The following is a 22,927-nucleotide window of genomic DNA, read 5'->3' as shown; positions in this document are numbered from 1 at the left end:
GGGGGGGTGATGCTCTGCCACTTAGAATACCGCGATTAAGTTGTTACTATTACAATACCAACAACAAGACAAATGGTCAAACGAATCAATGGAAAAAACATACAAGAAGAGGCATATGCAGAGAACCAAGATATCTCAATGCTAGGCCAAAATATCTTAATGCTTAGCAAATATATTTTAACGCTAATGGATAATATATTGCAACTTTAGCAAATGCTTGGGTGGCTGGAAGATGAATTGGACACTGTAAGAACATTATTAGAGGAGCTCTTAAAAAACATGAACGAAGCAATCAGACTTCCATTCTCGCAACATAATTAGTAGAAGTGTCAACCTCCAGGAACTATGGTTTATTAATAAAGAAATTGTTACCAAATTTTCCTACTTTCTCAATCAAGTTTGAAATTCAGTATATGCTAAAGGTTATATATTGTAATTTTCTCGGTACAATAAAAAAAAAACATATTGGAATGTTGTGGAATATACATGTGTGTATACATGCAAAATATGTTGTAAGTTATGTCGCACTCTTCCATATATCGTTTATTCAAATAAGAATTCGGTTTACAAATTTGTTTGAATTCTACATATTAATGATTGGTTTAGAAATTTGTTTAAATTTTGTGTGACAAACCCTTTTTGATAGAAATTATTTATAACAATTTTTTTATAAATATGCCAAAGCATTACAAATAAATGAAGAAATGTATTTCAAGAAACATATAGTATAATAGTCTAATAACATTGCATCACTTATACTTTGATCATGTTCTTCAAATATATGTTTTGTAAATTATACCAAATTGGATCATCAAAATAATGTAAATGCTATGCGTAAAAGTGTTTTCTCTCATTTTCTAATCTAATCAAATTGTACAATTGCAAAGAGATAGAAAGACATTCCTAATATTGTTTGACTAATTATAAGATTTATAAATTTGATAAATCAATAAAACACTCTAAGAAATCACGTTGAAAAAAATAGACACAACATAGCAAAATGAACTAGTTACACAGTACAATAAAAATATAGTTAGTCAAGGCTCCCCTATTTCAATCTAGAGTGGAAAAGTCTTCGTTGACTTTTTTTAATAAAAAAATTGAATGAGCCAGATTAACTATGTGCAGAATATGCTTCATCTGAGAAGCATATCTACGGCTCTCGGTAGAGGGGCATGAAGCGATTTACAAAAAAAAGTTTCATGTTATTTTTCATTTTTAGGCCGATAGGCCTTCCTTTGAAAGAGACTTTCGTCGTCTCTTTGTTCCTCATGCTGACACCTGGAGGGATGGGCAATTCGCTTAGTATTTGTTCAGGCTTGATTATCAGACTGACACCTGGCAGAGTGGTTTCTGCAGCCGATTTTACAGTCAGTTGTTACCCATTTTACGCCGGAGTTCCAGTACACCACTTCGGTGCAGCACAATCCCAAGTCCAGGTGCATGCACCTGTCTGCACAAACTCACTCCTCCCTCTGCATTCGATAGGGTTTAGAGGTCTGTTCTCAGCCTGCAATTCTTGAGGGGGTCAAAATTTCTCAGAGCTCACGCGCTTTGTTAATGGAGTCTCGTATCTGCTTCCTGAATTCTCTGTTTTTCGTTGTTGTTGCTCAGCTGTTCAAGACAGAGATATGAAATTCTTGACCAAGGCTGTTGAAGAAGCACACAATGCAGTTAATTGTGGCCATGGTGGGCCTGTTGGTGCGATCGTGGTTCGTAATGATGAGGTTATTGCGAGTTGTCACAACATGGTTCTCAAGAACATGGATCCCACTGCACATGCAGAGGTTTCGGAAAAATATTGGGGCAGCGTCTCCTCTTCTAGGACATCCCCGCAGTCTCAGTCTTCATGAAGAGGGAACAGAAATACCACGGGAAGGTTAAGTCCCTCATTGATGGCTTGAGAGATTCTAGAGGCAAACCCTGGAAAGGATTTTCTCAATTAATAGAAAAAGTTGCTGTTAGGCCAGAGGAATTTATTGATCCTTATCCTAATACAACCCTGGCTAGCACTGTTATGCTGCAGGGCGTGACAGATGATGCAAATCAGAAAAAGGTTGCAGTAGAGAAACTGAAGGCCTTGTATGGTTGGGCTGATGAGAGCCTGATAGAGGATGTTTTAGTGGCTGTTAATTATGAGCTTGAACAAGCCTCTGCTTCCCTGGAGTCTATGGCTGTGATGACGTTGCCGGAGAATTCAGATCCCTCTGATGCATCTGAAGCTGTTGAGAATTCTCTACCTGATCAGAGTTCTGAAGGAAGTGGCCCTCTATTGCCTGAGTCCTTGGGTTTTGAAAATTTACATGTGACAGTTTCAAGAGGACACATGCCAACTGCTCCCCCTGAGCCAGAATGGGAGGATTCAGATGATGTATATTTGAAACATCGAAAGGAAGCATTGTGGATGCTCAGGTATATTTTGCCAGCCTATTTCCATGAAGTCCATTGAATTTTTTTAAGGTGTATCCAATGAGCGTTTCAATGGCATTCTGATCCTTTGCTGTGTTGAATAGATCCCACATTTTAGAGGTAATATTGGCATTCATATTGGTCACTCTGATTCGCAGAATTCTATTAATCATCTCATTGAATTGATCTATTAATGCGATTTGTTTTGGGTTTATACCGTTGGGAATGTCGATGTGTTGCTGCAAATTTGTTTGGTTTTGATTTGCAATGTTGGGTCGCGTTCCATTGTATTTCCCCAGTGCTGCCATGCATTAGCCCCGTTAAATTCAGATCGCTGGTATGGGAAGTAGAAGCTTGAAATCGGAATGTAGTTAAGAATGTAAAATCGTCTTGTAATTGGCGGTGGAATGAATGTCTTTGCCAAGTTGACCAGGGTTCAATCCAGAAGACAGGTGCTATTCCCCTTTAGGTTGTATATCTCAAAATTATGTAGCTCCAATTTTTTGTTCTCATGGGCATTACGGAAGCAGCTTTAAACTTCTAGGGCAGTATTGTTTCCAATTTTGTGCTCGTGAAGCTCAGGGATCAAATGTAAGTTCGGCCACTTGCAAATATTGTATCATCACAGCATCACAGCCTATCTGTTTAAGATTTCGCTAATAGCGGTCCTGGTGACCCTGGTCTCTCTCCAAATCAACAGCTTAGAAGTTTGTAGAACAATTGGATCTGAAGATCTGCTTGAGCTTAGGTCTGATGTTTCTCTCCTGCAGACAATTTTTCATTTTCATTTTGCTTACCTACTAAACCTTTCTGGTCAAATGTATTTAAGCATACTAGTGTTTCTTAAACTATCTCATTTCCTTGACATCTGATAGTTTCACAGCTTGATTACCCTTTTGGTTGCCTGATTTGCATGAGTTGAGCCATGTAGTGAGAAATTTGATGTTAAACTAATCTTTTTACTGCTTCACTCACATTGCACATTTAACTCTCTATGCAGGGAATTATTTAAGCCTTTACTTTGTATGTTGAATCTAATTTCAAGGTCTTATGGGTTATTGATTGAGGTTCAGACTCTAGAATAGTTTACTCAAATTCTGAAGATATTTATATCTGCAATCATCCTTTTTCATAATTCTGACACTGAATCTCGGTTTTTATGGGCTATTGATCGAGGTCCAGACTCCAGAATTGTTTACTAAAATTTTGAAGATATTGATATCTGCAATCATCCTTTTCTTAATTCTGACATCGAATCTCGGTGTGAAGACTAGCTAGATGTACATCCCTTTAATATGGTCTTTTTATGCTGTTTTTCCTTACCAGTATTGAACCTTACGGTATCCGTTTCTTGCCAGGAGCATCACTGGGTCAATAGAATTGTTGTGCTGGATTTTGCGCTGCACAGATGGATGGAGTAGTAGACATTTCTTCTGGTACCTTAATTCATGAAGAGGCTGCAGAGCAGGATGTGGACATAAATCAGAGTTTCCAGCAAACGAATGGCCATCATGAAAATGGTACTGTGTCTGATGATCCGTCCTCTCAGTTCTCTGCAGATTTAACGGAGTCTAGGAAAGAGAACAATGTGGAAGATGCAGACACAAACATGGGAAGCACAAAAATGGATGGGCTTCAAGAACATCCAACTCTAGCAGAGGAGATTGAATCTGAATTGCCAAGAAAAAGTGAAGGAGAAGTTGAAGTGACCTTAATAGCAAATGGGGGTTCGAACCAGACTGGGGATATGTCTGTTGAACAGGAGAAGCAGTCTAATTTAATTCTTGAAGGAGATGACGCATCAAAGCATCCTCAAACAGAAAACAATCCAATGGCTACTGAGGTATGTTCACCATTGCATGTGTTGTTTTTTGCTCATCCTGAATGATTATTTCCTTTGAATGAACATTTATGAAAAACAAGCATAATGAAAGATTGCCATTATAATGCAATATCTGATTCTATTCCAGGGGGTCAAAAGGGTATCCAATCCACTTTCTACTCGGTTGAAATCAAAGAAGGTTAACTCCACTGTCCCAGAAAATGGTAGAACTACAGAATCTCAGAACCAGAAGTTAAGAAATTCTCAGAAATCAAGTACTTTCTTAAAGGGAAACCCAAAAGCTACAACCAGAAATACTATAGATACAAATTCAAAATCTAAGAAAAATACGGTAGAGGTATCGGAAGCTGATAAAGGCGAAACCACGTTGCCTGCTTCAAACAATCCCCTTCGTAGGTCAGTTAACCATGGATCTGCAAGGTCAAATTACACTGTTCCACAGCCATTTGCTTTGGCAACTGACAAAAGGGCTTTTACTGGAGTTCGACCTGCTGATAATGAAATTGTTGAGGGCAAAGATAAGCGTACCGTTGCAAATAGTATCACATCTTCCTCAGTTTCCAAAAAGACACAGGTAAAAATGATCAAAGCAGGCTTGGTGGATCTATCCTTTAAAAATTATTAAGGAAATATGAAGGGGGGTGTAAAGCTTGATTATTTTGATGGTGTCTGTGATGGGCACATTGCAGTTAATGTATACATAGTTACAATTTTTTTAATATGTGCTCGGCATATCAATTAGTACACATCCTCACCATTTATTTTATGGTTGTTAGTTGGTTGTGAGAACTGCTTCGACCCAAACACCTGGAAAATCTTTGCGTTCTGAGAGCTTGAAGTAAGTCACTTCATCCTTGTTTGTCTGATATCTCCTGGCATATTTTGGCCAGAACAAAGAAGGCCCAGAAAGTAGTACTTTGTTTTGTATTTCAAGACTTATGCTTGTTTTGTGCTGGAAAACATTATTGCCTGGAATTTAATATTAAAATAACTCTTTAATCTGATTTAGTGGTGGAAACATATTGTAAACACTTTTTCTTGTTTTTCCAGGGTGCATGAGCAAAGTATAAAGGTTCCCACACATGTAGATTCAAAGAATGATGAGGAGGAAGACAGCTGTTCTGTTGGCTCCTCGTATCCTTCCATTTGTAAAATTATATGATTGTAAACACAGTAATATGATGTTGAATTATCAGTGAGCAGTATGGCCATTTGATCTTTTTTGGCATAATTGCTTTTGTTTGTAGCTTGCTATTGTCTTTTGCATGTGTGTTGTTCTTAATGAGTTTCAGAACTGCAACTCCAACCCAAGCTTTGAAGGACGGATCAGGCAATGGTGCCTCAGGCATTAGCTTCAGTTTTAGATGTGATGAGCGAGCAGAGAAACGGAAAGCGGTATATTTTATTGTGTTTGGTTTGAATTTATTTGTTTTCTCAATGTCAATGCTTTTAAACATTACTAAGTATCACTCCAGAGTGAATTTAGAGTTGCTATAAACAGTATTATGCTGATATTATGTTTGATTTAATTTACTGATAATTGGGAAGGCATGAACATATATTATCATCGCTTGTTTTCAAGCAGGGCTGCAAATCGACAATGGTGCCTCAGGCATTAGCTTCAGTTTTAGATGTGATGAGCGAGCAGAGAAACGGAAAGCGGTATATTTTATTGTGTTTGGTTTGAATTTATTTGTTTTCTCAATGTCAATGCTTTTAAACATTACTAAGTATCACTCCAGAGTGAATTCAGAGTTGCTATAAACAGTATTATGCTGATATTATGTTTGATTTAATTTACTGATAATTGGGAAGGCATGAACATATATTATCATCGCTTGTTTTCAAGCAGGGCTGCAAATCGACATTCAAGGGAAGCTGAAAGATCTTATTTGCGAGGCGATCACAGCACTGCTAGGAATATTTCTCTAAAATCAAAAGAGGAACATTTGGCTGCAGATAAACTAAATGCTAAGGCAGCTGCAGATATTCTTCAAATTAGAAATGAAAAACATAAGGACATTTGGAAGTTAGATCTCCATGGGCTTCATGCAACAGAAGCGGTGCAGGCCTTGGAATTGCGATTGGAATTGGGCGCACCCGTTGTTTACTACTAAGGGAAAAAGAGGTGGTCACCCTTGGTCGGTGATGGTCGTTGGGGTTCCATACCCACTATATAGGAGCAGCTGAGAGGTGAAAACAGGACAAGACATATCGTAGAAGGAAAAAAGTTCCAATCTTCTTCTCATCTTGTACTGTCCTCCTTGCGAGTCGCTTTAATTCCACGCGAACTTTTTATACATGACAAACTCAGTCCGTATTACACCATCAATTCAATTCGTGTTTCAGGTCCCTTTGTTGATTTTGGGAGGTAAGATTCTCTGATCCCATTCTCATATTTCATATAAGTTTTATTAGTGGGACACTTGTTTTCAGGAGCTTTTCCATTTTATTTTCAGTGGGTCGTATCTGAAACTGGGATCCGGTGGACCCATTACAATCCTATTTTTTCCTATGCATTATCCTCTGTGTTTCTGAACGCAATTTTGCCAATTGGGGTAGGTAGAGAAGACGGCTAATACATCTATAAGGAATGCGAGTGCAAGTTGTGGGGGCATCAAACTGTTTTGGGTGTCTGTGAGTGTGCAGATTTGGGTAAATGTGGAAGACTAAAGCGTGGTTGCAGTATAGCTTTTTGGGCTTCCTGCATTGATAATCTAGCGACCCAGTTTTTATTTTGTCTGAAATCTATAGTTCAATTTGATTTCTTGGTCACCTGAATCATTGATATGGAAGAAGCCAATGGTAAGCAAGCATTCTGGTTCTTGCCTTTTTATTTCGCTGAAAGTTAATTTATTCCGACATAATTTTTCGTTTCTGGTTTTCGAGCTTGTTTATGTGATGGGCATGTGTGCACACACCCATCAGTGCCTTATTAGACGAGATATACGTACAAACCCAAACACATATAATATGCAAATACCCATTCTTTAAACTGAAAACAGTGTGTTTCAATACAAGAAATGAGGAAATAGGAGGACCTTGTTATGACAATTTATCACATGTTTTCTGATGCAGTTGTAGAATCCAAGGATGGGACCATTTCTGCAGCATCGGCATATACAGGTCATCATGAAGGTCAGATTTTGCTAGGTTATGCTTGATAACAATATTTTATGCTACTTTTCAATGGATTTGTTCTATTTGGGATCATGAAGATCGGTGCAGAAATCTGCATATAATTTGCAGAGTGATGTTCTTTTACGGATTTTTAGACAAACTTTTGTTTTTCAAAGATGAATTCTGCGATTTGAAATCTAATCCACAATAGAAAAAGCCACGAGGCATGGATGGGGAAAATTATTTAGCAGCTTTTCAAGTGGACAAATTTTTTAGCAGCTCTTCAAATGAGTCTCGTATCTGCTTCCTAAATTTCCTGTTTTTTGTTGTTGTTGCTCAGCTGTTCAAGACAGAGATATGAAATTCTTGACCAAGGCTGTTGAAGAAGCACACAATGCAGTTAATTGTGGCCATGGTGGGCCTTTTGGTGCGATCGTGGTTCATAATGATGAGGTTATTGCGAGTTGTCACAACATGGTTCTCAAGAACATGGATCCCACTGCACATGCAGAGGTTTCGGAAAAATATTGGGGCAGCGTCTCCTCTTCTAGGACATCCCCGCAGTCTCAGTCTTCATGAAGAGGGAACAGATTTACCACGGGAAGGTTAAGTCCCTCATTGATGGCTTGAGAGACTCCGGTATTCAACTCATCTGAATACGAAAGAATTCTCATTCGCCATTTTTTAATTTTTCAGATGGGAAAAAAACCTATATTTGATCATAAAATTACTCCATGGTTATAACACTAGATGCCAACAAAATATTGCTGTACATTGCCCAATGGGTTTCTGTTGGTGATATGCCATGCCGGAGTTCGCAGCTGGATAATGTATGTGATGGTTAACCCGTTTGGGAATTAGGTCTCTGCATAGGTCAATGAGACTGAAGGATACAATTAATATGAGTACAATGTGGGAGTGCAAACGCAACTCTTAGAAAATGCCAAAGTTCAATCTAAAATAACATGAAATGAAGTAAAAAAAGGATACATAATAGGATAGCCACAGTGAAGTTTAGTATTGTTATCCACATGGACATTAACTAAGGAAAAAAAGGCTGACCATACTTATTGAAAAAAAAAAATACATAATATCAAGTCTTTCTCGCCATCTCTTCTCTATTTCAGTGAAAGTGATATGTGAAAACCCATCAATCTCTGATGTAAGTTTCATGTCTGTTAAGCAAGTCACATGATGGTTGTTTTGTAGTTTTTCTCTGTGTTAGGACAGCTTGATCATTTTCATGAGATATGCAAGGGTGTCACTCTTCTTAGACACCGGTACCACTATCCAATTAGGAGAACTTTAGAGGTTGTAGACAATTATACGAGAGACTGTGTACAATTGGATGATCTTTGGGCGCTGAATTACTTCTTAACCAAAATTGGCAGTGAAGGTCAAGTGAACTCATAAGTTATTTTGTTTTCTCTATTCTAAAATTTGAAACTGAATTCAAAACCTTGACTGTTTTCCTTACACATTTGTTCTTCTGGGTACTGTTTTGTATGGAGGGTTCTTGCTTGAATCCCCTTGTTTTGTATGGAGGGTTCTTGCTTGAATCCCCTTTGTTATTTTATTTTTGGATGAACCTAAATAAAATCTTTCCCCATTTCTACTTTCTACTTTTGAGTGTGTAGAAAAAGGTGAATTGATATCCTTCAGTATCTTTCCAGACACCCTAGATTCCTCAGCAGCTGCTAAAAGGTCCCCACTAATAATGTGCCACAGTTTTTGGTAGAAATCAATAGGGAAACCAACAGGCCTGGGGCCCTTACCAATTTCCATTGAGTACACAACTGATCTCAGTTCTTCCTGGACGAGGACCCATGTTTAGTCAGAAGCTGCTAAAAGGTCCCTACTAATAATGTGCCACAGTTTTTGGTAGAAATCAATAGGGAAACCAACAGGCCTGGGGCCCTTACCAATTTCCATTGAGGACACAACTGATCTCAGTTCTTCCTGGACGAGGACCCATGTTTAGTCTGCTATCGGGATTTGAGATATCAAAAGGCTCTGTTAGCAGGTTTTGGTGGTAAGATTTTGCTGCTGTCTTAATACACAGAGCTGATCTGAGTTCTTCTTTCCAGCCTTATTCTATATGTCCTGTTTGCTTCTCTTCTCCCTTCGGTAGTTGTGTGAAAGAAAGCAGTTGTCACGGACCAGAGCTTTCCCCCTTCACGGTTCATTCATCAGACAGCACCAGTAGGCTATGATATCCTCATGGCTGTGCCTTTATGGTCCTCAGACCTTTCTATTCTTTTTCCTCATGGCTAAGATCTTGTTTTTAGATATATAGGTCCATTTTTATAGGAGATTGCTTTTGCACTCCCCTTTGGAGCAATTGTATGTATGTGGAAGGAAAAGCAATTATGATATCGCTATTGATTTGCCAAACCATTGTTACGTACTTTTTCAGGTCTAAAGATGTGTAACTTGTGGTTTAGCTTGGTACATTCTCTTGTATACCAGTTTACTTTGAATTAGTAAATATCATAAGCCCAGTAGCGATTTAAGTGTATGTCTGCATGGAAAACTGCATTGGGCTTGAACTTTTCTAAAAAATTAAGTTGTATTTAAAGGAATATGGTGTCCAAAAAAAATAGAACTCCAAACATCAAATCTCTTTGCTCCTTCTAGGCTTGAACCAACATCTCTTTAAGAGAAATTCAACAATTCTAATTTAATAATCCTATCGGCCTCTCTTTGTACCTTTTGGGACAATTGCTAGTTTTACCACATGGTGAATCGGTAATTGTGAGGCCTAATCTATGGGAGACCAAGGATCAAATCTCATAGCTGCCACTATAACACCAAGAGTATAACCAATCACCTGCAAGTCAGGTATACTAAGTTCCTATGATTTTAGCAAGAGCAGACTCACGGAAAAGAAGAATCCGCCCCGTTATTTTTTTAATTGAACCCGCCTGGAAAATTTAGAGAGTCGTCAACGGCTACGCCTTCTCTTCCATATTGTGGTTGAATGTGCGTCGATACAGTCGTTGCTTGTAACGTGGCAGAGCCTTCCTTGCACTTCACTGGATGCAGGGCGAATGAATGGATGCAGCGTGAAGGGATCTATGCAATTAATCGATTGATTCATTTGGAGGAGGTTGCAATTGTTATTCCACCGATTTCACTTTTTGTTTCAAGTCTGGCAAGTCCCTGAAATCATTCCATGTAATGAAGTACAGGTACCAGAGGAACATAATAAGGTATAAGGAATTATGGTAAGGATGTATAATACAACAAGGCTGTGAAAAAACACATCGATTTATTTTTTTAATCTCTGTTACGGATTCCATATAGAGTTTCTCACATCTACAATTTTTTTTCAATGTGCATTTGGGTAGAGGTTAGTTTTTCAATATCATTTCGGTTTTGATACACCAGAGTTGTATGTGATAGTAAGGTCGTGTAAACAATACATAGTGTTGCATATTATAGGTGATGAATTTTTTTCCAAAACTCTTGTGAATCTTAGATAATGTATCTGGTGCATAAAAAGCCTACGTACATCCATCGATCGGAGCATGGAGCACCAAAAATAATATTGAGAGTATAATAGCGTGGATCATGGCATGGAATTTTTGTATGGACCTTCCTGTGAACTTTTTATAAACAACGGTGAGGCTTTTGGTTAATACGTCCTATTTATCCACACATCTGGATGTGAACACATCATAATAATAATAAAAAAATTATTCATCATCCCATCCTTTAGAACCCTAACAAATTACAGATGGGCACACTATGATCATATATTTTGGTTTGTTATGAAAATAGTAGGCTACTGTGCTAATTTATGGCTTTAATTTCAAATTGGCAGAGACTTGTGACCTCATGAGGCCTTGAGGCCTTACCAGTTTTTATATCAGTTCAAATCCGTAGAAAAACAAACTTGATTAGAACTTTCAGATCTTCTTTTTTTAAAAGCGGTCTTGATTTGGCCTACCAGAGTGCTGCCTGAGTGAAAAACAATCTCTCTCTTCCTAGGCAACAGAGTAATCAGCAAAAGCAAGGTTCCCTTGCCAATTGTTTAGGGTTTAGCCAGAGTAGGATTTGTTTGATTATTGTTTTTATATTTATTATTATTTAGATTCATTTGTGGATTTTATGGAAGGTCTCTGGAAACAAAATTACAATCTTAAATGCATCCACTTATATCAATTTATTTATCAACGAAGTTACATGGGAACCAATCTGATAAAGAATTGAAAGAAACCTAGAGTAAATTCATTGTTGTGTCAATATTAAAGTCATCCATTGTCCTGTCAATATTAAGGTCATCAAGTTTGTGAATTTGTTTAATAATTAAAATAATCCTAAGTCTTCCCTTCAAATTTAAAGGTATTCAAATATCTTTATCGAAGAATATTGGTGGAGATTAATTGGTTCAATATTTGAAAGAAACATAGCTCCCCTCAGGAGAAAACATGTAAAACTTGAAATTTGCCTTTAATGAAATCTACGAGTCAAATGGATTGTTTTGATCGAGAAAATCGTTTGTATTTTTAATTATAATGATCCTCTATGCATAAAAAAATTTAAACCATTTAATAAATCCAAAAAAGCACTAATATAAATATGTTATATCTTAAAAACTTACTCAAATCATCTAATAAACCTCAAAACTATTAACATGAATTTAGTCTCTTATATAAACCTAAAATATGTAATAAATAAATAAATTATTGTTACTTTGGTCAAAAGGTAGCGTGAATCCCACCGTCCCCGAGGATGACAAAGTTATTCCCATCCCTAAAACATCTAATAAATAAATAGATTATTGTTACTCTGGTCAAAATATAGCATGAATCTCTCAACCATAACAAAATTACTTCTATCATATTTGTTAAAGTAGAATCTGATTTTTAATCAGATTAACCTTTCTCTGAATTGATTAAGATTTCTTTGAGAGAAAACATTTTTCTTAATAGTAAAGTCGGTTGAGTTTAATTTTGTGGATTATTTTGCATGTCTAATTGTTAATATGACCATGACGCTTGAGTTAATGCATCATTAATTTATGCTTGGTGATTGCCTCAGCCCAATATTAACTGATGTACTTTAAAGTTTTCGAACAAAATAAAGTAGCTCTTAAATTTCAACCATTTTTTTTTTGGCGTCTTTGAGATTAGTCATGGAACCAAAAAACTCAATAAGGCAGGTTAGACACAGGCACATAGGCTCGATAGTAAGTTAGGAGATCCAATGTCACTTATTAAAAGGTGACAATATCAAACCCTTATCACCACGCAACCTGTAAGAATCAATGGTCAACCATGGTCTAATATTGCATTATGACAAAAATTGTCTCCATATGAAAATCATGGTCATCCATGTTTTATAAAACGAAACATGGTCAACCATGGTCAATCTTGGTCAACCATGGCCCAATGTCACATTGTGACAAAGAATGTTTCGATATGAAAATAAATCATGGTCAACCATGGTTAACCATGGTCCAATGTCGCCTTGTTACAAAGATTATCCTGATATGTAAATCAACCATGGTATCGAATGTCACATTATGACAAAAATTGTCTCGATATGAAAATCAACCATGGTCAATCATGGTCTTACATCGCATAGTGACAAATATTGTTTCAATATGTAAATCAACCATGGTCTAACATCGCATTATGACAAAGATTTCCTCAATATGTAAATCAACCATGGTCTAACGTTGCACGTTGCATTGTGAACAATGTAAACTTTGAAACGGGAACTGATACTGTTACCCATTTCGTAGAGATAGCAAAAAATTGACCCGATTTTGAAAAGGGGCGATGCAGAATACACATATTTTTTTTAGAACATAGTTTTTGGCACTTTAAATAACCGATACGATTACCCGTTTCATAGAGGTAGTAAAAACATGACCCGATTTTGAAAAGTGGTGATGCAGAATACAATACTTATTTTTTGGAGCATATTTTTGACAATTTAAATATTCTTATGTATCAAATATAAATATTCGTTTTTAAATGTTAGTGATTTTTATGCTGATTTTGAAACGTGTTGATGCAACGCGTTATACATCATACCTTTTTTTTTAGAGGACTTATTTTTCACACTTTAAAATTTATTGTCCATTTTTTTTTTTAATTATGATTACTTAAAGAATTTTTAAGTTGTTTTATTTTTTTTTTTAAATGTTGATTACTTCAAGAAAGTCATTAAAAAAAAAAAAAAAAAAAATATATATATATATATATATATATATATATATATATATTCTAATAAACTATAAAAGAATTTGAAAAAAAAAAAACAAAGCAAAACCATAATTTAAAATATATATATATATATAATTAAGTAAGTCAAAATACAAAAATTAAAAAAAAAAACATTAAAAAAAAAGAAGAAAAAAATAAAAAAATAAATGAAAACAAATTATTTTTTTTTTGTAGGCTAAGGTATGATTCATTAATATAAAAATAGAGAAACTATGTACAGATAAATTCCGTCACACCTGCCCCGAAGGGAAACCAGGCAAACTTCCAAAATCAGGCATGTCCAGGTGAGTATATGATCAGAGTGTCTAAACAAGAAAGAAAATACTACTGTTCAGCCATAACATACTAAGCAAAAACTGCGAGACTATGCATCCAAAACTAAAATGAAACAGCTCGCAAGGAGAACAAAACCAACGGAAAGAGTGGTTTATAAGAACCGTCAGACGCTACTGCTTCATGTCTTGTGGCTGGAGATCCGGTTCCACCTTAGCAATGCCAGCATCGCGAATGAGCTGAGTTAACTTATCAAGCTTCCTGTCCTGCATCATAAGAGTAATCTGGATGTTCTGCAGTTCTTTTTTCAAATTGGCTTGGGCAATGTCCACCATCTCTGCTGCTACCTGTTCCATAGACTTTGCAAGCAGACGCTTGAGACCCCAATAAACATGAAGAGATTGCTTATATAGTGACATCCGCCCCCTGGAGTGGCCAGGGTCAGGGAGATAATGCTCCCAATCCGCCATCTCCGGATCCGATTGCTCCTGCAGGGCCTCCTCCTCGAGATGGTCTACAATCCGCCGAACCTTTGGATGAGTGTCATGCAGATAGGCACGCTCAGCTTCAGCCAATTTACGACGCATATCCCTCTTTCCTCGCCCCCTTCCCGGAACTCCAGCTCTGTCGCCTTCCTCGCGGGCAGGACCTCGACCACGGCCACGTCCTCGGCCCCGCCGGCCTCTTCCGCGACCACGACCACTACGAACCACTTCGTCGTCAGCATCCGCAGGGCTGCTATCATCATCGTCCACACCTTCATCACCACCTAAGGACCCAGAACGCCGTATCCACTTGCCGACCTTACCGCCCGAGGGCAGGCGTCGGGATGCAGCTCCAGAATTCTCTCCTGCCTGATCAGCCGAAGCATCAGAAAGGTCTACGGGTATGTAGCGCAAACCTTCATCGTCGGCCTGGTTCCCCTGCTCCCCCAGAGGCGTCCCCTGACTGCGCGTTCGTCGGCCCTCAGAGCGAAGTGCAGCCATACTTGCAGAGAAAGCAATACGGAAATTCCTCAAGAAATATAGCCGAGACGTTGAGAAACCAAGTCTTATATAAACGCGGCGGAACAAACCGGTTGCATGGAGGCTGATACCTGTCCACCACCCTCCGTCGTCATGGTAAGGAATGTCTTTAGTACACGTCGCGGGATGAGAACTGTGATATGATGAGCAGTGTGTCCTCCCGATGCCACCACATACCCACCACTGTATCCACACTGCCGTCGACCTTGAGAAGGGCAATTCCGCGCATGTCGGCAATAAATTATTCTGCCATATGGGTAGGTTTCCAAATTCATACCGAATCCCACCGCAGAGATATTTATGATGCCACTCCTCGCGCCCCCTGATCATTATATGGCGGATGCTAGACGGTCCTTTCACCCCCCATGGCCTCATCATTATCCTGACGGAGGATGACTGCCAGCTCAACCCAGCATGGATCCTCATGGATCGAGCCCCAACTACCATCCAACACCCGAGCTGAATCAGCAGTAGCCCAATTGGCTAGATAATCTGCCGCGCGATTACCACGACGTAATACATGAGTAAGTGTTATGTAATCTACCCTCCTCACCTGTTCCTCAATATCCTGAATAATAGCAGCAACCCGCCAGCTCTTGGCAACGTGATCCCATTGTTTTCCCCGCTGCAGTTTCCTCAGCATTTCGATAACAATTTGGGAATCACCTTCGACAACCAGATTATGATATCCATTCCTCACCGCAATGCAAAGGCCATGGTAGACCCCCCAGAGCTCGGCCTCGTTATTGGACATCTCCCCTCCCCATTCCGCATATGCCCAACGCGCCCTGCCTCGGCTATCACGGAAAATCCCACCCCAGCCTGCCTCCCCTGGATTACCCTTGGAGGCACCGTCAAAGGACAACTTAATTTGCTGCTCATCGGGAAGGCGAAAGAAGTTGGGGCTCTGCAAACTCGGTCGACGAAGCCGATCAGTGTTAGGGTATAGCATCGTAGAATCAATGCCCAATTTGAGTAAGATTCGCTGCTCAGCCATATTTAGTTGCCAATCCTCCTCTGCCCATGATTCAGAGAGGACAGTTTCCTTCAGCGACCTACAGATCACCTCCCATATGCCAGCCTCGCAGCAGCTGCGTCCCTGAAAAATTCGGCGATTACGTTCCTTCCACACCTCCCAAATGACAAAACCCAACGATAAACTCCATAACCTCCGGACAAGTTTACTGTGAAAATGTCCCACTCCCCATTGCATAATGGTACCCCTGAGACTGTTGGGGTCTCTATGCAAGTAACCAAAAAGACTCCGAATTTCCTCCCACAGGCTTTGAATATACAAACAGCGATTCAGCAAATGCTCTTGTGTCTCAAATTCCTGATGACAGAGAGAACAGTTGGAAGGACCGATCATACCTCGTTTCTGGAGATTATCCCACGTTAAAATCCTACCACGGCACACCAACCAGGCGAAAATTGTCACCTTGGGCCACCATTTTGCTTGCCAGAGTTTTTGCCAAGGCGTTGGGTCGACCATGGCATCATCCTTTGTTATCCAGTAGTAGGCCTCCTTTACCGTAAACATACCTTGCGATGCTTTCCCCCAGCGAAGGAGATCATTGCCTGGACGGATCCGAATTTTCCGCGTATCTAATTCCCTGCTATAAATTTGTTGGATGTCCTGATTGATTCTCACATTCCAGTCTGGAGGGCTCTTCCATACACGCCATACTTCATTTGGCCCTGCCGGGCGCCAATAATCCTGAACACATTCAAGGCCCGCCTGATGTGCACCAGCCTGTAAGGCATGCAGAGTGGGGTGACTCTCCAGCTTGGCCCGTTGCTGCCAAGCATCCTGCCAGAAACGTGCTAAATTTCCACCACGAACTTCCCAAAATGCGAAGTCCCGAACCAAATTTTTGTTATGTCGGGCAAGCTCCCAAATGTGCGATCCACGTGGAGTGTCTTCAACGCGGAGGCGGCCTGCAACTGTATGTGGCATACGATATTTGTGATTCCAGATTCTCTTCCATATATCCGCACCCCCCTGCACCCATCTCCACCATAACTTAGCTCCTAAAACCTTATTAACGAACTCCAAATCCCTGATACCAAGACCACCCTCCTCTTTCCGTTTAATGATCTGTTGCCATGAAACCAATGTCCATTTTCGTTGCTGGTTGGGCCCTTCCCAGAGAAATTTACCAAAGAGTTCCCTAAATTTACAGAAGACTCCCTTAGGAGCAGGCAGAATGGATAATGGGTAGATAGGAATGGATAACAGAACAGATTTTAAAAGGACAACTCGACTTGCGAAATTCAATATTCTAAACGACCAATTTTGCAATCGTTTGCGAATCCTATCCACAATAGGTTGCCAATTCTTGATACGCAATGAATTAAGATCTAATTGTATGCCTAAATATCTAGTGGGTAACTCACCCTGCCGGAAGCCAAGCAGACGAGTTAAGTGGACCTTAACAGCAGCAGGCGTATTAAAAATGAAAGTACAAGATTTATCATTGTTGATGGCCATACCTGAAGCAGACATGAAAGCCTCTAACACTCGCTTAAAACCCCTTACCTCTCGGAGTGATGCCTCTCCAAACAACATTATATCGTCAACAAATTGCTGATGTGTGATGACAAGGTCAGCTCCCCATAATCGAATGCCTTTGAGTCCTCCTATCCTGACCTCCGTCTTTATTTTCCTGCTTAATCCTTCCAGTGCCAGGATGAACAGGAAAGGCGAAAGAGGGTCGCCCTGTCTGATACCCCGTGAAGCCTTAAACAAAGTCGTAGGTATCCCATTAAGCAATATGGAAAAGGTCGGAGTGGAAACAAGGTTAAGAATCCAAACTATCCATCGATGGTCAAAACCATAAGCTGCAAGGACTGCTCGCAAATAGTCCCAATGCAAACGATCATATGCTTTTGATAAATCCAGCTTCAGGAGCATTCCTGGTCGCTTCCTCTGTTTTAAAGAATGTATCACCTCCTGGGAGACCACAATGCCATCCAAAATTTGCCTTCCCTCAACAAAACCGGTCTGCTCAGGCGCAATCAATGTGGGGAGAAGAGGCTTCAAGCGCTTCGCTATCACAGTCGATATGATCTTATAAAGTACATTACATAGGGCTATTGGCCTGAATCCCTGTGGTTCATCCGAGGACTGAGTCTTAGGGACCAAAGTAAGGAAAGTAGAATTTAGAGCTGGCCTTACTTGCTGTCTGAGTCAGGATTCCTCCACCACTGCCAAGATGTATGGCCCTATAAACTTCCAACTAGCCTGAAAGAATTCAATGGTGTAACCATCAGGTCCTGGAGCCTTATTTGTAGGCATGTTCATCACAACTTCTTCCACCTCTTCCAGAGTGACGGCCCGCATTAATGCCCTATTCTGGTCAGCTGTAACAGTTCTTGGGATGTGTCGACAGATATTAGTAATAGCCTCCCGGCGATCCCGCTGAGTCTCCGTGAGAACCCCCCGGAAATACTCGACTAGAGTGTTTTCGATGTCAGCCTGCTCCACCACCCGTTCCCCTGCAGCATTCTTGAGAGAGAAAATCCGATTCCTATGCCTGTGCTGAATCATGGTTTGGTGAAAAAATTTTGTATTCCGCTCACCTTCTCTCAACCATCGAACCCTAGATTTTTGACGCCATAAAATCTCTTCCTGTTTACGACGTTCCTCTAACTGACTTATGAGACAGCCTTCCTCGCGGCTGGTAGCTTCATCACGCCCGTCCAATATTATTCGTTGCTGTAAGATCTCCAAGGCACCTTCTAACCGCTGCTTAGCTTCGTGTATATTGCCAAATTCTTGGCGATTCCAATCCTTAATTTTCTGCTTGAGTTCCTTAAGCTTCAGCTGAACGGTATGCATACTGCCATTGCCACGACTAGTGCTTTGACTCCACCACAATTCCAGTTGTTGGACAAAATGAGGATCTCGTAACCAAAAAGATTCAAAACGAAAAGGTTTTTTGCCTTTGATACTCTTGATGTCGACCTCCAAACGGATGGGCCAGTGATCAGAGCCAATGCTCGGGAGAATGGTGGATTCAATGAAAACATCCCAATTTAAGATGGACTCCGATAATAAGAAGCGGTCGAGGCGAGAGGCAATTTGGTGCTGGCCGCCACGCCGATTATTCCAAGTATGTACACCATTGATAGTATTAATATCCACTAAGTGTAACTCTCTGATCAAATCATTAAACTCCTCCATGAGTGAATCCTCTCGCCTAACCCCTCCTCGCTTTTCACCTAAATTGCGAATGAGATTAAAGTCGCCCCCAATCATCCAAGGAATGTACGGCAAAAGGTTCCTCATAGTATGGAGGTTCCGCAAGAACCCCTGCCGTTCCCGATGAATATGAGGCCCATACACCCCTGTGAATAGAATATGTTCCCCCATTCCGACTAACCGAAACACTCCTGAAAGAATTCGTGGAAGAGAATACCAATGTTCGAAGATTACCACCTCTGGGTTCCATAACACTGCTAATCCCCCTGCTGTGTCTATTGCATCTAGAGCCATAACCTCGTAACCAAGTTTCAATTTCGTAACAACCACCGCCAGCTGCTGACTTTCCATTTTCGTTTCCTGAAGTACCAGAATACACGGCTTATCTCTCATAATACGTTCCTTCAAATATCGTTGTTTTCCTCGACTATTAAGTCCCCGTATATTCCAGCTTAATACTATCATTTAAAATTTCCGAGGGTTTGGGACAAATACCTCAGACAGAGGTATCACCTTTCCAGAGTTTACCAGATTCTCACCCACGGCTTGAATTGATTCATTTAACGTGCGTCGCCCTTTCTTCCGACCGAGCTTACCTAAGCTATCCCCTTCCTGAGCATCATGCAGCAGCCGCGTGTCTAAACAACCAGCCGTCTTCTCCTTGTACCGTTGAAAGGTTTCCTTATACAATTGTTTCTCATTCTCTGGGATGAATCGTTCATCCAATTTCTTCCACTCAGTAAGCAGCTTTTTAAGAATAGATTCCTCCTCATTACCCACTACCTTGAGAGCTTCCTGGCCCTCTGAAGGTTGAGCAATAGGGGTATCATCACGAGTTTTGTCAGCGCTTTCCGAATCCCGACTTGGACTTCGACTCTTCCTCTTGCCATCCTTGATAATTTCCATCGGTGCACTGACATTATTTTCCATATCCCGTTCAATGAGGGTGGTGTCCGTACCCTGAATGCCTTCAGCAACATCTGTTTGGAGAATAGTGTACTGATTGTGACTGACAGGGAGGGTATTGTGGACCGGGTTATGAACTTTAACATTCCCAGAAGGTGGTCGCCGTTTCCGTTGCACTTCTTGAAAGCCTGAGGCATCCCCCTGTTTCCTGTCACTTGATGGAGCAGTATCATTCATTCCCTTTGTAGGCTGTGGGTTATTATTCCTCGGTTGGTCAATACCCTGTGGGCAATCCCTGGCAAGGTGACCATAGACATGACAGCGGCGACAGCGAAACGGGATGTGCTCATAGTCAATAGGTTGCAGCCAAATTTCGTCCTGATACTCCAGCTCAATAAAGTCTGGTAAGGGAGCTGAGATGTCCATATACACGCAAATGCGAGCGTACGAAGTATATTTTCCCCGCTTTGTGGTCTCGGCCACCTTAACAAACGATCCTATGGAGTTTCCGATCCCTTCTAATATTTCTGGATCCCAGAATTCATCAGGGAGGCCAAAGAGGCGAACCCATAGCGGTGCAGCTTTGATTTGCTCAGCCTCCGGGTTGTACCTGTCCTCCCAATACCGTATAAACAAGCCTGCGTTATTCATAAAATAAGGACCGTTTTCAAACATCGTTGCCTTGTCCTGTAAATTGGAAAAAATGACCGTAAAGAACCCCTTTGCACCTAGTTTAAGATCGATGTGGCCTCGTGGTTTCCATCGCTGTTGAATCCAACGCAGGAGATCCCGCTCAGAAGGCCAATACCCAATGAATTTACAAATCAACGCATGTTCACGCATATAACAGCGATAATCCTCCAACTTGTGACTCGGGATTACATACCTGGGTTTCTTTTGGGCCCGGGGAAGGCATTTGTTCACCAGCCGTGCCTGCCACTGGTGCCCCATGACTGGAGTGCCATCATCGTCATCTCGAAGCGGTTCTTTCCCTCGGCTGGTGCTGGACTGTCCCGCCATGACATCCCGAAAGGAGGGGGTTTCACCCCTCCCCTGCCGTGCAGCCATAGCAAACCTCGAAATCGGGCAGGTATTCCTTTGTGCAAAATTACGTAATAGGCAGTGTGCATTTATGAATAAGGCGGTGAGGCGGTGAGGCGGTTATCAAACAACAACTTACTTAATAAATGAAAACAAATTAGATTAAAAAAAATAAATAAATAAAATTAACAAAAATAAAAACAAAAAACTAGTAAAATTAACAAAAAAAAAAAAAAAACTAAAAAAACAAAAATACACTTTAAAAAAAAGGAAAGAAAGAAGAAAAAGAAGATCTAAAAATTTTAAAAATATATGTTTAAAAAAAAAAAATTAAAAAACATGTATTTAAAATTAAAAATTAATTTTTTCAAGAATCATGTATTTTTCTATTTAAAAAATAAAAAACAAAATTGATTAAAATAAAAAATAAAAAAATTTTAAACTTACTTTTTTTATTTAAAACACCAAAAAAAAAAATTAAACTTTTTTTATACAAATCGTTTTTTTATTTAGAAAAGTATATATTAAAAATTTTTAAATTAATTGCTAAACAATTTTGTTTTTTTTTTAATTATTTAAAAAAAAAAAAAACAATTATTAAAAAATGTTATTTTTTTTAAACAACTTATTTTTTTATTTAAAACAAATTTTTTTTAAGTTTTTTTGTTTAAAAAAAAATTATTAAAAGAAAAATTTGGGCCCTCCGGCCGCCCGCGGTGGCGCGGCCCCGAGCGGAGGCCTGCGTGCAAGACCTCCGCCCGGGGCCGCGCCACCGCGGGCGGCCGGAAGGGCCCAAAAATTATTTTTTTTTAATAATTTTTTTTAAATAGAAAACCTTTAAAAAAATTTGTTTTGAATAGAAAAAATACCTTGTTTAAACAAAATAACATTTGTTAATAATTATTTAAAAAAAAATGTTAAGCAATTATTTTAAAATTTTTAATATATATTTTTTTAAATAAAAAAAAAAAACAATATGTATAAAAAAAATTTAATTTTTTAAATACATAAATAAATGTTCTTTAAAAATTTTAAATTTTTTTTAATTTTTTGGTTTTTTTTTTTAATTTGAAAAGACATATTTTTAAATTTTTTTGGTTTTTTTGTTTTAATTTCGGTGTATTTTTATTTTTTTAGTTTTTTTTAAATGTTTTTTATGTTAATTTTACTAGTTTTTTATTTTTATTTTTGTGGATTTTCTATGTTTTTTTTTAATCTAGTTTGTTTTTATTTTTTTTTCCTAGGTTTTTTTAATGTTTTTTTTTTCCTATTTTTATATATATATATATATATAAGTTCTATTAAGATTTGAAACGATCTCCTGATTACGTGTCGATTCACTGGATAAATGCTTACGTTAACCTGAAACGAAAATACACAAATACACAAAATAATTTAGGGAAATATTTTCTGGTTTGCGGAAGGATGGGGAAACTAAGACTTTACAGTTGGAGCAAAGCAATGGTTAAATCAAAACCGATCTACATTAATGTAGGGTATAGCCAACAAATCAAAGAGAAGTATGTAGATACATGATACACATGGGAATTAAACACTACTTATTCAAAAAATTGAATTATCTGTTATTTTCGAATTCGAGAGAAACACTTTATGTAGTATTGAAGTAGTTAACGATTTTGTAGGGAATCCCACATGAGAGTTGAACAATTCATTTCCCAGAAAAACGTTTCAGACCCAAACACTTCATTTTAATGCTTAATGCATTTTTCTCAAGGTATGTTCAGTGCTTCCCTATGTACACAAGACTTATGTTGATGACTCAATTGTTTAATTATACCTCTATGCGTGCTAATATAGCAACCCTTCTTTCCTAGAATTCTCGTACATTCAAAAGGTCAAAGATATA

General features: G+C 39.1%; 3 protein-coding genes across 7 annotated transcripts; 2 read left to right on the top strand and 1 right to left on the bottom strand.

Annotated features, from left to right (window-relative positions):
* Positions 1-2,275: 2,275 nt before the first annotated feature.
* LOC149161358 (uncharacterized) lies at positions 2,276-6,410 on the top strand. Of its 3 annotated transcripts, none has more exons than XM_089436960.1 (7): positions 2,276-2,412; positions 3,768-4,252; positions 4,380-4,826; positions 5,029-5,090; positions 5,303-5,386; positions 5,545-5,647; positions 6,105-6,410. In XM_089436960.1, the coding sequence occupies exons 2-7, from the start codon at positions 3,818-3,820 to the stop codon at positions 6,132-6,134; spliced, it is 1,161 nt and encodes a 386-aa protein (XP_089293086.1). In that variant the 5' UTR covers positions 2,276-2,412; positions 3,768-3,817; the 3' UTR covers positions 6,135-6,410. The 3 variants fall into 3 exon arrangements, with proteins under 3 accessions (XP_089293086.1, XP_089293085.1, XP_089293087.1); XM_089436959.1 differs by lacking the exon at positions 2,276-2,412 and adding an exon at positions 2,445-2,529; XM_089436961.1 differs by lacking the exon at positions 2,276-2,412 and adding an exon at positions 2,744-3,157.
* Positions 6,411-6,519: 109 nt separating this feature from the next.
* On the top strand, positions 6,520-7,957 carry LOC149161357 (guanosine deaminase-like). 3 transcript variants are annotated; one of them, XM_089436963.1, is made up of 4 exons: positions 6,520-6,623; positions 6,815-7,057; positions 7,331-7,390; positions 7,713-7,957. In XM_089436963.1, exons 2-4 carry the CDS (start codon positions 7,042-7,044, stop codon positions 7,949-7,951), a joined length of 315 nt encoding a protein of 104 aa, XP_089293089.1. In that variant the 5' UTR covers positions 6,520-6,623; positions 6,815-7,041; the 3' UTR covers positions 7,952-7,957. The 3 variants fall into 3 exon arrangements, with proteins under 3 accessions (XP_089293089.1, XP_089293090.1, XP_089293088.1); XM_089436964.1 differs by lacking the exon at positions 6,520-6,623 and having other exon boundaries at positions 6,630-7,057; XM_089436962.1 differs by lacking the exons at positions 6,520-6,623; positions 6,815-7,057 and having other exon boundaries at positions 7,100-7,390.
* A 7,295-nt stretch (positions 7,958-15,252) lies between these two features.
* LOC149161356 (uncharacterized) lies at positions 15,253-21,087 on the bottom strand. The gene is made up of 3 exons (XM_089434852.1): positions 19,609-21,087; positions 18,154-19,473; positions 15,253-18,018 (listed from the first exon to the last, which is right to left on the bottom strand). The coding sequence occupies exons 1-3, from the start codon at positions 21,085-21,087 to the stop codon at positions 15,253-15,255; spliced, it is 5,565 nt and encodes a 1,854-aa protein (XP_089290978.1).
* Between the last annotated feature and the right edge of the window lie 1,840 nt (positions 21,088-22,927).

This window comes from Pinus tabuliformis, chromosome 5_2, assembly GCF_031772625.1.
Source record: "Pinus tabuliformis cultivar Carrire ecotype Pingquan chromosome 5_2, CPIR1, whole genome shotgun sequence".
NCBI lineage: Eukaryota > Viridiplantae > Streptophyta > Pinopsida > Pinales > Pinaceae > Pinus > Pinus tabuliformis.
The sequence above is the reverse complement of the archived record's forward strand: the minus strand, read 5'-3'. Positions and strand labels throughout refer to the sequence as shown.